This window comes from Vicugna pacos, chromosome 16, assembly GCF_048564905.1.
Source record: "Vicugna pacos chromosome 16, VicPac4, whole genome shotgun sequence".
Classification (NCBI taxonomy): Eukaryota; Metazoa; Chordata; class Mammalia; order Artiodactyla; family Camelidae; genus Vicugna; species Vicugna pacos.
In genome coordinates, this window is record NC_133002.1 from 53,324,684 (window position 1) to 53,340,359 (window position 15,676).

At 36.9% G+C, this 15,676-nt stretch overlaps 1 protein-coding gene across 3 annotated transcripts in view; it reads right to left on the reverse strand.

Moving 5' to 3' along the window:
* ABCA6 (ATP binding cassette subfamily A member 6) overlaps positions 1 to 15,676 on the reverse strand; it is a 59,091-nt gene that overhangs the window by 18,118 nt on the left and 25,297 nt on the right. For all 3 annotated transcript variants that reach the window (XM_072939486.1, XM_072939487.1, XM_072939485.1), the window contains 11 exons: positions 13,350 to 13,460; positions 12,768 to 12,943; positions 12,380 to 12,499; positions 10,711 to 10,849; positions 10,084 to 10,174; positions 9,104 to 9,243; positions 5,608 to 5,724; positions 4,419 to 4,602; positions 3,863 to 4,029; positions 1,724 to 1,857; positions 295 to 432 (listed from right to left, as the gene is read on the reverse strand). In XM_072939486.1, the coding sequence (XP_072795587.1) occupies positions 295 to 432; positions 1,724 to 1,857; positions 3,863 to 4,029; positions 4,419 to 4,602; positions 5,608 to 5,724; positions 9,104 to 9,243; positions 10,084 to 10,174; positions 10,711 to 10,849; positions 12,380 to 12,499; positions 12,768 to 12,943; positions 13,350 to 13,460 (1,517 nt within the window). The remainder of the gene's footprint in view (positions 1 to 294; positions 433 to 1,723; positions 1,858 to 3,862; positions 4,030 to 4,418; positions 4,603 to 5,607; positions 5,725 to 9,103; positions 9,244 to 10,083; positions 10,175 to 10,710; positions 10,850 to 12,379; positions 12,500 to 12,767; positions 12,944 to 13,349; positions 13,461 to 15,676) is intronic.

Sequence of the window (15,676 nt, forward strand, 5' to 3'; positions counted from 1 at the left end):
CACACTCTCTCTCTCTCTCTTTCTCTCCAATACACTTCAGCAATCAAGGATGTATTTTTTCAGAAGATTCCCTAGGAAGACTATGACATAATAAAAAATATTCCTCCATGGGACTTCTCTGGTAATAACAAGTCAAAAATCATCTTTTGTTACATATAGTCTGTTTATAATGTTAGGACAAAATAATAACTTTAAGGATGAACAATCAATTATTAAGTATTTAAAGGCTAAAGAGGGGAAACAGGTTGCTTGTCAAATTCCTAATTGTTCAGAATGAGTAAATCCAATACTTACAAAAGGAAATGAGCTTCTCTCGGTTCGAATACATTGTGTATGATTAAACATTCGAAGTAGCCCATTGCTGATAACATTCATAAGAATAGGAAAACAGTGCAGTCTCTTGGTATTGCACACAACTGAAAATCTATAAGCCTTCATACAAAACAAAGACAAATAAAATAATGTTAATTCTAAATCATTAGAGAACAAAGAAAAAGGTTTTGTATGTAAAATCTTAACAGTGCCGTATTCCTGATGTGTGACCACCTTTAACTGGCCTTTCTGAGCTACAGCTTCCACTTCTGTGAAAGAGGATGATAAATGGGCTGTTACACTTTAAATGTGATCACATCTATTACACCCTAGCACGGTGAACAGCACAGTCAGCAATATGAGTTTTTATTAGTATTGCTAATTTTAGATCACTTCGTCCTCATTTTGTTGATGAAGAAATTTCAACTAACAGAACTTGAATGTGGTCGTGCCAAGGGGACACTGTGTAAGTTTACGGTGAGCCAGCAAAGGAACCTTGATTTTATGAGTAGGAGATAAGCATAAAATTCATAAAATATTCATGGTTACACTGATAATGAAGCATTTTCACACTTTCTAAGATAATGGTCTTCACGTTGATGACAATGTTCCCGTGTCCATCAAGAGGCTCAATACTGTTTAAATATTACCAGTAACTCATGTAATAAATACGTTAGATAAGTGACAGGGGAAGCAATGCCAAGCAACGTGGTTTCCTACAGTCTTCACAGAGATGACGTTTTTCACGACATACTAACTTCAGGTAGAACTGAACTCACTGTCCATCGTCAAAGGCTTTAGTTTTTGTTTTTATTTCCCTTGTAGCAAGAAATAAAGAGGAAGCGTCACTTAATCTGGCTTCCAGCCTTCCACGGGGACACAGAACTCAGAGTCTTCCTTAAGGTTGGGATGTATTTTCAATAGTTTCGTTCCTCACAGGATCTCTATTGCTTGTACTCTTCTATCCAAATTGAAACATATTAAATGATAAACTGAGAACACATTTTTCTCAGAGGCTTCATGTGGTTATTATAATATTTAATGTATTTTCTCTCTATGTCAAAATATTATTTGGGTAATTAGTCATTAAATAGGATTTCTTAAATTCATAACTGCATTGGTTGGTAGTTATAAGGTCTAATATTTTACTGAGTCTGAATAATGCAACTACATTTAGCTACTTTTAAAATGTAAAAAAAAATCATCTAATTCAAAAGTTAAGATACAAAATGTTTTCCAAGGAGTTATTATTTAAACTTCACAGTTTATTCAATAATAACCCCGAATGTTTTGGAGTCAGGTTGTTGTATACTAGCTGGGTTGACTTTCTGCAGTTTTTAAAACTGTTAAAATGTTGCACTTAATTACTTTTTTCATAAAAGCAAAAACAAGAGGCAAGTAGCAAGCGTACTTTTTGTTTACCAGAAACTATGATAGCTCCATTGTAAGATGGGTCATCAGTGCCATTTCTATTTTCAAAGTCATCTATTTCCAAAAGGATATTTTGATGCTTCAGTGATTGTATAAAATCTTCAATGTCTGATTCTGGTATTAAATCAATAACAGAAGACCAATTTAAAAAAATAAATCACAAACACAATTTAAAGTCAATATTTATAGAATATTAATGTAAAGGCATGACTCTTTGGGCATCAAAATAATACTGGCCCATGAAAGAGAACCCATTTTATCATCTTTTATTTATCAAATCTTATGCTGTGATAACTTTATAATTATATTTAATGCAAGTTAACATGTGACCATTAAAACAAGATAACACTATTTTCTGATTTGTGGTTAAAAAAATACACTTGAACTCAATAATTTGTGGAAATATAGTAATTGTATGAGAATTACTTTAGATTGGGCAGCCTAAAATGTCCGATAATAACGCTTCCCTCTCCCTTATTCGAAATAATAGAAAAATAAATATATGTATGTGTATGTATAACTCACACATCTATTTTACGTCTATTTTACATATTGACATATATGCTACGTTGATATATTTTTGCTCTTAGGAAGTAGGAAGTGAAGAGGAATACTATCCAACCACAGTTTTTGATATGCCCTTAAAGAAGCAAGCAGCTGAGGCTGGTTTGACAGAGAAAAAAGAGCTGAGAAAGACCTGCAGCCTAGGGCGCCCAGGAGCAAACAGCTACGAGGTAAACCAACTTCCAGGAGATCTAGACTCAGAGTGTGCAAATTCAGGCGGCAAAGCGGGCTCTGAAGCCACGGTCAGGTTCACTGACTGGTTAACCACGCCTTGAACAAGGTGACCACATGCCGCTTCTCATGTTCCCCACAGAGGAGGCAGCAGCCGCAGTGGTCCCCCAGGATAGAGGTCCCCAAATTTACTTTCTAAGAGACATTATCTGGGGAAAACATCAGGGCAAGACCTAAGGTAACTCCAGACAATTAAAAGGACAGGGTGGAATGAGAAGGAAAAGGGAGGACTCTCATCTTTTGCTCATTTAAATTTTGAATTGGGAGGCATTCTGGGGCAGCCACACATCCCACTGCAGTCACTTTACCTTAATGGTGACCCACATTCACCTAGGCAAACAGGGATTCTCCAATTTAAAGATGAATATTTAACCCAGATTCAACAGATATTGAGAAAAGAGGAACAAGATGGCATAGAAGCTCCAAACTTAAATCACAAAACAGCTAACAGCTAAGTACAGAGAAGAAAAAAATAGTAATCACAAGTATGTTATCTCAGAGTGACTGGAGAGGAAAACACATACATGAGATGAAAGACTGAAAGGTAAGCAATTCTAGATCTTGGAAATCCACTATACAATTAGCAAGACTTTCAGTTTTAGGGTAGCAGAGTGAATAAAATTTATTTTCTGAAACTCAAACAGAAAACAAAGAGATCAAGAATCAGAAACAAAAAGACCACCTTGGTTTAAAGATGTGACACCTAGAACTCTGAGTCACAAATGGATATAAAAATTGGAACATGCAGGGGGAAGTCATCAAGGGAAGACTTGTACTCTGAACATACTTTTTGACATCTTAGAGAGAAACATAAAAGCTTCTTTTTCACAATTAAATGAACAGTTAGGCAAAACCAGTTACCCATCATTTAGGATAACAAGATCATGGGTTCCAAACGGTCTTAAAAGGAATCTTCCCAGATCTTGTTGGAGGGACTTAGGGTATAAAAATGCCATCTTTATATATCAATCAGTGAGCACAATACATATGCACTAGGTTGGGCTGCTGTAACAAAGAGATCTAAAAATGGGGAGGTTCAGTAAATACAGTAGTCTACGTCCCTCTCACATAAGACCTTAGGATAATCAGGGAGATGCGCAGCTCTACTCTACCAGGTTACACAGTGACTCAGGCTCCTTCTAGTTGTCCCACCATGCCCACCCAGGTCACAGCAAATATGCATTGTTCCTCATAAGCAGTTTTCTATAAATGAGGTTTAAATACACACATTTTCATATCTTATAATTTGCCTCCCTCCCAACAAATGTTATTTAAACATAAAAATAAATTATTTCCAGATTTAAGTGTTTGTTTTTCTGTTTACCAGTATTATTGATGATCAATAAGCTGGTACGAAGGTCTTGGGGAAGTTGTCCAGGAGAGAGGAAATACAATTCAGGTTTAAACTCCCAAGAAGTCTTCTGACTTAATACAGCATAATGTATCCTTTCCGCAATCAAAGGGAGCATTGCAATCCCAAATACGAACAGTCTACCAACAAAGAAAAATTACCGTGTGAATCTATAACAATGTTACTCATTCAGCCAGACATTGCACAAATATTTGTCGAGTAATATTTGTCGAGTTCCATCTGTAGGTGCTAGAATTTTGCAAGTCATACCTTAGTACGCCACACAGTGCTGAGAGGCATTGCTATATAAGCACCAGGCTATCAATCTGTGAATATTAAACAGACCTCTGAGTAAGGCTTACAAAGTCCAATGTATGGTATTCCCATTGCTGGGAAAATCAAGCACTGCCTTTATCCGTCCTCTGGCAGGAGTGTTGGTTGGGTATTGTGTTCTAGTTTTAAATTTACTTCTAGTTTAACCCTCTCTTGACACTCATTATCTAACAAACCACAGTGCTCTGATACTCACAGGGTCAAAAGTGCTTTCTTTCCATGTTTTAACTTTAAGAAACGGAGCCGTGCAATTGCACAGAACTGCATCCTCCAGAGACGCATGCCACTCACAGCCTTCTGCGTTTCAGGGAGAGAAAAGCACGCTGGCTCCATTTCATGTTGGCTTCCTGTGTCCCTTATCATCTCTGCCTGTTCAAAATCTGCATGCACACACAATGTGAATGTTATCCCTGGGCATCATAGCTTCCTCTTCTTAGTAATATTAAAAATTGCTTTAGAATGTTTGTGGTTACAAAGCAAAGAATATAAGAATTATGTTTATGATGGCCACATTCAATAAACTCAATGGTAAAATATACTGAATTCACACCAAAAGAATAACTCAGGAAAGGGTGATCTCATTATGCCCAGTCTTTGAAGAGGCATGGAAGGTTCCATATGTAACAATATTCTGAGGGATTTCAAGAAATCTTTTCCAAAGGAAGAGCCAGTCACTGATGCCTAAATGCCTACTATTAAGCTATCAATAATTCAGACCTATCGGTGAAAGAGTGCCAGCTCTGGAACCAGAAGATCTGTACCTGATTCCCAAATATATGACTTACAAGCAGCATGATTTGGGACAAATCACTTAAGTGCTCTCAGGTCTGAATTTCTAACATGTAAAATGGTGTCCAAAGCATTTGCTGGAAAGGTTATTAGGAAAAGATAATGCAGTAGCTACACATTGATCAAACAGACACTCCATTGTTGACAACTCATTCTTATTGCCCATTAAAATACATCTTGGGAGATTTGCTAACCCTTCTCCCCATTAAGCCTTTAGTGGAATTTTGTATTTGAACAAGCTAAGGGCATTTTTTAACCCTTAGCAGAAATATCTGGTCAGACCTCATGACCCTGACTGAGAGCCTTTCACATCCTCAAAATATCCAAGAAGCAGTGAGCATCTGGGGACAGGAGAAAACTACTGAAATAGGAAGAAAACAGTTTCCTAACAGAAATTTGGGATATTCCAAGAAGGGATCTGTGTTCAGTCCTAGTAATAATGTGAGGAAACAATGACAGCCCCTCCCAAACGGCAGAGTCAAATCTGGAATTTGTCCCGTTCCTTAGTGTGAATCATGCATAAGACATTATAAATACTAAGCTGATACATAATCATGTGGAAATTGATCTTCTATGAATTATACAAAGAGATTTACCTTGTTCGGTAGTTGATTTTCCTTCAAGTTTCATAAAGACTTCATTCAGAGTTGACATGGAAACGTCATAACTCATCACACCCTGGCCAGAACCCTTATCAAGATCACTGAACAGGTCTAAGGCAACAGAAGGGAATAGATACATTTGAAATACCACATCTATAACTAAACCGAGTAGATTAAAATTTATTTAAAAGATGATGCCGACTATTGTTCAGAAAATGTATGTCTTTGGAATATCACAGTAGGCAAAAACAAAATTTTAGTAGAATGTTCTCCCTCCTTGAAATGAGTGTGTCAGGCTTCTCCCTCCGTCCTCACACTGTCTACACGCTGTCTTCTATTCCCTGCTCATGAACTGCCTGCAAAGTCTCTGATGAAAGATGAGCAATCAGAAGGAGCATCGTCTTCTCACCTCCACATCATAAATTAGCATATATGTCTCCTGATTTTCCTTCTGTATGATTTGTAGCTGCTCCCACCAAAGACGACCTCTTTGACTTGTGTCCTGAATTCCATTTCTTTTGGGCATCTCAAGGACTTCCCCAAATAATCTCCTCTTTCTCTCCTGCATCATCAATTTCTCCTACCTGAACTGGGTCACCCCAAATGCAAAAGTGCTGTGAGGTTGCCCACTGAACAAAGACAAGCAACAGCAAACAAAACAAAACAAAACAAAACAACCTACTCCCCACATGCCCCCCTACACACAGATGGCTTCAAAGATTTGTCTACTGTGCTGTCTTTCATTAGTCACATCTGATGCACACTTACCCTACACAAATCCTAATGCTACCCTTATCCCTCCACAGAAGCTACTCTTTTCAACGTCATCAGTGAGTCCAGGTTTTTAAATGTAATGGCCAGGTATGGTGAGGGGGGTGTTTTTATTCAAAGCTGTTGACTCTTCCCTCCTTCAAGAAACATTTTCTCCCTTGAGAACACATTCTCTTGCTTTTCCTTCAGCTTCACAGGGGGCTTCTGATTTCCACCACACTCTGACTCTACTCTCTCCTGAGGATTCAGTCCTAGATCACTTCTCTTTCCATACACTGTAATCCAATCCCTTTTCATTAAATCCATCTATATGCCAATGATTCCCAAATTAAATTCTCACTTCGTTCTCTGATTTCCAGTGTCCTATAACCAACTATATACTTGGCCATTTGACATCTCCACTTGGAAGTCTAAAAGCATCTCAGAGTAAACATTTCCAAAACAGAGCATTAATTCCTCTTTCGCCATTCTACCCAATTGTCCCTCCCATCATTTCACAATAAATGACACCACCTTCCACCTAGTAATTCAAGTCAAAATGCTGCAGGTCGTCCTTGATTTTTCACTTTCCTTGTGCGCCACAGACTGGCCATTAGCCAGATTCTTTTTGGCTTTATCTCCAAGTATGTTTCAAATCTACCCATTTTCAACCATCTTTCAGCTGGTACCATAGTAACCCAATCACCATCATCTTCTACCTACACCTCTGAAATGGTCACATGGCTGGTCTCCTAGTGTCCATTCATGTCCTCTATATCTGGTGTGATCTTTTATACCCAGAGAATGAAAATATACGTCACATCACATCAAGCCCCCATTGATGACTTTCAGTGGTTTCTCAATGCACTTAAAATAAAGTTCAACGACCACACCACAGCTTCCAAAGCTCCATATGTGCAAGTCTCTATCCCCACAACCTTACCCATCCCCACTTGCCACTCTGCCTGCTCCCTCACTGCAGTCCAGACATCCCGTTTCCCTCTCTGCTTGGAATGCTTCAAACATTTTCCTCTTGTAGTTTTCAGTGACTACTCCATATAAACCCCAGCCTAACACCAGTCAAACCCGTATGTTTATTATTTTATTATACAGTTGTAATGTCATTTGGGTTATTGTGTATGTCCACTTCTCTCCACCCAACGGAATGTAGGCTTCTTGAGGGTAGGGCCATATATGTCTTATTTAATCCCTAGCACATTAAGCAGTGCCTTTTATACAATAGGTTCCCAATAAACATTTATTATGTATCTCTTTCATGGTGGGTACTTGGATGAGGACGTAAGCTTCTTTGAGAAGACTCTCACCTACCACTTTCTACAAATGGTTGCCGGATAGGCCAGCAACACTACTGAGAGGAACTAGATGAAGCCTGAGGTTGGAGAGGCACTGTATTTCCCCACGGCCTGCACATCACGTGCAGGGGCTCTGGGATGTTCTAGCAAGGACATAAGTATGCCACTGGACTGGCAGAGGCCTGGAGTCTGCATCTGAGGCTGCCACGGCTCACGCATCAACACCAGGGACTCTGGCTAAGTGACATATTCTAGTGGTGATATCAGCATATAACTTACTATTCCTCTTCCCCAACTGAAAAAGAAGGCAAGCTAGTTGCACCTCATTGGACGTTAGTCCAAGAACAGAAGAACATAGTACAGCCTGAGGACCTGAGGACACCATCTTCCATGCTACTCCAAGGACGACAGAAAGCCACCCTGTTTGCAGGTTGAGACTAAATCTGAATTCCTGAGTGCTTGTCTAATGAGAGTGAATCATCCACATGAGCCTGTTTAATCAGGCCTGCAGAGAGTTAAACCTTTAATGAAAGTAAATTTTTAAGCAAAAAGAAACTCTTTAAATCAGAAAAGACTGGGACACATTTCCTCCCTTGTAAGACAAGGAGAATCACAGCACCGTCCTCACCGAACCGTTGTGAGGGCTAAAGGAGCTGACATATATGAAGCTGTCAGAACAGGGCCTGATTGATGGGTAAGTACTGTGCCAAGAGCTAGTGATTATAGAATTACTTAATCACAGAAATCCTAGTTGGGTGGTGCTACCCAGCAGACTGGGAACCCATTGTAAATACTTGGGTAGAATAAATAAGCTATGTTTTTCTCTGCAAAATAATTACATACACCATTAAATTAAAATAGAAAAGGGAACCTGTAGCAGCGGCCGTGATGCTCCACCCCCACCTCTTCTGCACTCACCTAAACACAGCCAGTCTGCTTATTAAGAACACCTGCCTGGAGGCATTGTTTCCCCTGGGCTGTGCAGCATGCTAAGTTCATGGTGGGCACATGGTGGGCCAGAAGGGTCAGAAAACTAATACTCCTGGAAGCACCTCTTAACCAGTGACGAATAAGGAGTGGTGATTAAATACCCTGGCTTTCTCACCCCTCTGGTGACAGAACTCTGAGCCCCTCATTCATTTATTTCTCTCGGCGGCTTCATATCTCAATGGCTTATTACAATAACCTGCCTGAAAATGCAAACTTCCCTGGCTTCCTCCCCTTCCCTCTCTCACGTCCCCATTCCTTATGGTGCTTCTAAGCATCAATTACCAAACAAATCAGTTCCACTAAATACTTCGTCTCAAGTTCAGCTTCTTAAGAAACCCAACCCAAAACAAGATCCAAATCCATTAAACAATGGAAACTGTAATAATAATGTGAACACTTGTTCCCAAATTTCACTCCATTGTATTCATATTTGTTACCTGGAAACTTATTTGTCCTTTCCACAGGCAAAGTATACACAAGCTTTTCTTTGCTTTCTGTCTTCAGTTTAGCATCAGGGATGTGATGATTAATGAAGGATGTTATTTTTTCTGGATCACATGTTTCATTTCTGTACAAACTAATATGTAAAAGAAAAGACAATTCATTTGTATTTTCTCTACTGCTACCAGAAAAAAAGAGCTTTTATTGGATTTCTAGCTTTTGAGTACTACCTTACTTGGATTTAGGGAACAAACAAAATGAGTAAATAACAATAACAATGCCATCGGTTTGAAAAATCTTTTGATCTAAACGGAAAAGGTGTATAAACTCAAAACTACAAATATGTAATGTAATTAAAACTGCATATTAAGCATGAAGATAAACAGAGGGAGGTAAGAACATTAGGCAGAAGAGATTTCTTAGGGAAAATAATTGTGTAGATAACAGAAAATTAGTGTCTAATAGGGAACTTTGCCCTTCATATATGTTTTGTTTGGCCATCAGGTTTTGTTTTGCTTTTTAATTTTTTTAGCCTGGACATACTTTCTTGTTAGACACAGTCCTCTCTCTGCCACCAGATTTACTTGGTTGATACTAGCTTCTGAAAGCATTGGACCTTGTGCCCTAGGAAAGAATGAGAACACACTGCAGGATTCTACGGATCAGCTGAGGAGAATTGAGGGTGGGGAAAGGTGGAGGTTGAGGCTGCACAGAGCGGCAACCTGGAAAGTGGTCCGGAAGAAGCCCTGCTGTGACCAGTCAGCCTAGGCTTCCCCCTTTGGGATTCTGCCCACCGTTGGTCAGCGAAGATACAGGAGGCAAGAATGTGGGGAAAAAAAGCTTTTGGGAAACACTGTTTAATCCAGTTCAGCAGGGATGGAGCACGAGGCCAATTCTCTCTCAGAATGGTCTCCCTTTTTGCTATACCAGTATCAGAAATACATCTACATATCCAATCTTCCCTTGAAGTCTTTACCTTAAGTGATATCCAAGACCCCATCTTCTCTTCAAAAAGACGGAGGAGCCTGCACACTTCAGTCTCCCGCTGGACATGATCACTTTTCTATCTGAGTAACAAGAAGTAAGAGAGAGAAAAGGATAGGAGTCACTTCTCCCAACTCTAGAAAGTATGGGTGGAGGAGCACAGCTCTGATTTCCAAAGGAGAAGGGTTCTGTGGCATAACTACATCTAAGGTGCATTTAAAAATTGGAAACATGCATTAAAATAGATGCATTTAAAATAAGCTTATGCATTCCAGTCTTCTTCAGTGGCCCTCAACACTTCTTAAAAAAACCATAAATTACACAGGCATATTTCCTACTCTTTATGGTAAAGAATGAATGGATATTTTCAACCAAATATATGTGAAAGAAGATCTGGATGTTGAAATTAAGCTGATCTGAAAAATATCACTTTTCTCATTAGCGGTCACAGCCTCGCACATGTAAAGTTGCTGAGGGATTCTACGGTGGGATTAGATGCCTGTCATCCCTCAGATTCCTATGGAATAGAGACACCAAGGTGATGAGAGCAGGCATCTTGGCCTGGGAATAAATATTTCCCAAGGTCTTTACTGTCATGTTGGAGAAAACCAACAATTACCAGCCAGAACATCAGCTTCATCTATGAAATGTGTACTCAAGAGGATCACGCGGTCTGCTTTGTGCTCTTTGAGGAAGCTCCATACTCGATGTCTTGAAAAGGGATCCAATCCTGCAGTTGGTTCATCTAACAGTAAAATCTACAGAGGATGAAGATATATAAAGTGTGTGTCTCTTCCATGTTAATTATTTCCACAATATAATATAAAAAACAATAAAAATCAAAAAATAATAATGACTATCCAACAACTTATGTCCAATATACTTATATTCATGGCTAAACATAGTAGGTTCTCTCTTGATCCACTACAATGAAAACTCCACTACTACCAGTGGTAAAAGAAGAGCCCGACTTCTTTGATCTTAGTCTTAGCAATATTTTTTGGATATGTCTCCTCAGGCAAGGGAAACAAAAGCAAAAATAAACAAATGGGACTACATCAAACTACAAAGCTTTTGCAGAGGGAAGGAAATTATCAATGAAACAAAAAGTTTGACTACTGAATGGGAGAAGATATTGTCAAATGATATGACTGATTAGGGGTTAGTATCCAAAATATACAAAGAGCTCATACAACTCAACATTCAAAAAAAAAAGTTACAAAATGGTCAGGGGACTTGAAAAGACATTCCTCCAAAGACATACTGATGGCCAACAGATACATGAAAAGATACTCAACATCACCAATCATCAGGGAAATGCACATCAAAACCACAATGATATATCATCTCATATCTGTCGGAATGGCTGTTATCCAAAGGGCAACAAATAACAAGCATTGGTGAGGATGTGGAAAAAAGCAAACACTCTTGCACTGTTGGTGGGAATGTAAATTGGTACAGCTACTATGGAAAACAGTATGGAGTTTCCCTAAAAATTTAAAAATAGAATTACCATATGATCTAGCAATTCCACTTCTGGACATTTACCCCCTCAAAAAACCAAGAACACTAATTCAAAAAGATATATGCACCCCTATGTTCATTGCAGTATTATTTATAACAGCCAAGATATGGAAGCAACCTAAGTGTCCATCAATATAGGAATGCATAAAGAAGATGTGAGATACATATACAATGGAATATTACTTGGCCATAAAAAAAGAATTAAATCTTGCCATTTGCGAAAACATGATGGACCTAGAGGGTATTATGCTAAGTGAAATAAGTCAGAGAAAGACAAATACTATATGATCTCTTTTATATGTGGAATCTAAGCAATAAAACAAACAGAACAAATAAAACAAAACAGAAACATACTCATTGACACAGAGAACAAACAAGTGGTTAGCAGAAGGGAGGAGGGTGGATGAGTGAAATAGGTGAGGGAGATTAAGAGGTATAAACCTCCAGTTACAAAATAAATGAGTCATGAGGATGCAACATACAGCATAGAGAATATAGTCAATAATATTTTAAGAAGTTTGCATGGTAACAGATGGTAACTAGACACATTGTGGTGATCATTTGTAATGTACAGAAATACTGAATCACTATGTTCCACACCTGGAACTAACATTGTGTTGTGGGTCAATTATACTCCAAGTAAATAAATAAAGTAAAATGTAGTTTCATCATCTGTGTATACAATAAAATGTCTTTACCACACACACACACACAAAAGAGCATGACTTGTTACTGATACTCAGTCTGCATTCCTCCACACTTACCTGAGGATCTCCTAAAATGGCAATCCCAAGGGTCAGCTTCCTTTTCTGACCTTCACTTAATTGTACAGCAAGACTATCCTGAATGTTCTGTATGTCCAATTCCAATAAAATTCTTTGAACCTAGACAAGAAAATATACAAAGCTTAAAATCCAAGATGATTAACCATCCATTAAAGTTATATATATATATATATACACATATATATATACACACACACACATATATATATACACACACACATACATATACATATATATTTTTTTAAAGGGCCACATTGTCTAAATTTTATTCATAACAGGGCAGTAAATCACTGGCAGGAATTCTGTGGTCATGATTTAACTTGGCAAATGGTTGGCAGTTTTGATCAATTTGAGCATGGCCATCTACCTCTTGTTCCACTTCCTGTGGCTGAATCCCTTTTATTTTAGCAAACAGCCTGAGGTTTTCCTTCACAGTGAGTGTGTCAAATTGAACATTGCGTTGAGGACAAACACCAGTTATCATTTGGATTTCCTCCAAGTCTTGCATTTCAGAGGGATTTTTATTATAGATGGTCACTGACCCTAAGAATAGAAGTTAAAAATAATTGAACATTGGTGAGATAATACATTTTATTAGTGTTTGGAGATCTTATTCAGGCAAATATTGGCATGTATTCAGAAATATCTAAAATGATGACCTTATAATTTATTAGCAACTACTAATTACTTGTAACATAAGCATATGCTCAGAATAGTGTATATTTTCCCTGGAGTATCACACAGCAATGGAATAAAGATAATGAATTTCATGAAAAACTGGGAAATATAAAATACATACAAAATCATGTAGTTCTGATAAACAACTGTAGATAAACAAACATTATTTTCTCTTAAGCAGTTAAATTTAAATCCTAAAATGAGAAAGGCATTCACATGACCTCATTTGATTATCAGACATCTTGCCTTTGGGGGATTTCTTTTTGCTCACCTTCTGTTGGAACAGACAATCCATTAAGGATGTTTAGCAATGAAGATTTGCCAGCTCCACTGCGACCCAGAATTGCTGTGATTTGACCTTCATATATGTCAAAGAACAAGCCTGTTTTCAGAATAAAATATTAACATTGTAAATAAGAAGGCATTAGACAGGGCTGGTTCTAAAAACAGAACAAGACAATTTAAATGTGTGTTCTCAAGCATCTCAATAGTTTACAAAATGTAAAATTCAATATTTTCCTGTTTGCTAAAATAACATGCTTATTGTAGAATATTTGAGATATAAATTCAATCACTTAAGAAGATAAAAATCAATCATAATTCCAAACATTAACATTGTAATACACTAGTATCTAGTGCATATGTATTTGCATATATGAATTTGTAAATATATCTTTACAAACTTTGATCATCCTCTATTTTTTTCTAGCCAGCCTTTTTAAATATTAAATCATAAGTACTTTTCATGGCATTAATTACCTTCTAAAATATAGTCGTCAAAAATTTATATTTTTCCCTGTGCCCATTTTTCTATTCTTGAGTTATAAACTTTTTGCATTTATATGTCATAGAAAAATCATTTAGCTGTGAATCTTTTGAAGTATTATTTTTTGCTTTTTTGCCTTACCACCAAGTGAAAATCAAACTTTGTTATGGAAAGTTGTTAAACAAAGTAAGATGAAATTCATAAGAATCTTATAGTACATTATATCGAAAAGATAGTTCCATTAAGCAACTTACTTTCAAACATTATTGAAATTAATTAATAGCTGGGCTGAAATTTCAGTTAATCTATTTTCTATCTGGATGATCCTGAATAAACGAAACTCTGTAAGGTTCGGTTTACTCAGATATGAAATGTGCTAGTAATAATAATTATAAATAAAGAGAAAATTCTTTCTGTTGTAATCCAAACCATTAAAACCCTCGCTTACAATTTGACTGAAAGATTCTAAAGATCATTGGAAGAATAAACTCAAATAATTAAGAAAAATTAAACAATAAGGAAATCAGCCTTGGCTATAAGATACTGAAGTATACTAGAGAACTATAATAATTAAAATATTAGTAATACAATAACACCAGTAGAGCAAACATAATAATTAAAATATTACTGTTCCAGGATACACTGACCAATAGAACAGAAACCTAAAATGGACTAACGACAAGAAATAAAGATTAATGAAACAACTTTTCAAATTCATCAAAAAGGTGAGTTAATTAATAAACAGTATTGGGACAACTACACAAGACATTAACAAATTTCATGCCTGTTGTTTTTAAATGGGAAAAAAGGTGTTTTCAAGGATAAGAGAAAAGTAATGCTAGCTATCCTGGAACTGACACATATTAACTGAAAAAAGAAATACAAGTCTCAGTTTCCTCATGTGTGAAATGGGAGGCATGTTATGGATTTCATAAGATTAAAGGGAAGAAAGTCTATGTACATCACTTAGCATGGTTCCCAGCATACACTCAGTAAGTACTCAATAAACTTTAAATGTGTGTTGCTATTAATACTGTTATTGATGTTGTGGTCAACTACTGCTCTTGGGAGGATGAATTTTCATAACTTCGGAGGAGAATGATTTCATGTATGAAACAGAATCTTTAAAAAAATGCCCAATTTGAATAATTCTGCTTCTAGAAATTTTTGTTTAGGAAATAATTGATGATCCTTACAAAGATTGAGCAAGAATGTTCATTATAGCATCTTTTAAGATAGTGAAAAAGTTGGAGACAAATTAAATTTCATACACTAGTGTGTTAGTTAAGTAAATCATGGTATCCATACAATGGAATGCTATTTAGCCATCGAAAAACAGGCTGTAGGCAAAGGACTTCAAAAGCATATTTCCTAAGGTGTTCCAAGTTGCCACAGGAACCAGTTTTCTGGACATAAGGATGAGAGGGTAAAAGTCCCACCACTGCTTCCTAAAGAACATCTCCAATTGGTTGTTTCCTATATTTTTTTAATATATTGATCCTTGATGTTTTAATTTTTTTTAAGTCCTACTACTTTTAAAAATAGAAGAAATCCTTGCAGAAGTTGAAACTGTTCACAGACATGGATGAGTGCAAAAGTAGTTCATAATGTGCTCTAGAAATTGAAATGATATATTTAAAAATATTTTCACATATCTTTGGCTAAAACTAAATCTAGATCTAGATGGTATCTGTTAAGAATAAACTTGCTTACATAAGTACATTAAATTCTCAAAGATATAATCTCAAAGGAATAATAAGTAAGATTAAGTTAAGGTTTGCTACATTTATTAGAAAATAAATACAATATAAGTAAATTGGTCAAGAACCCTC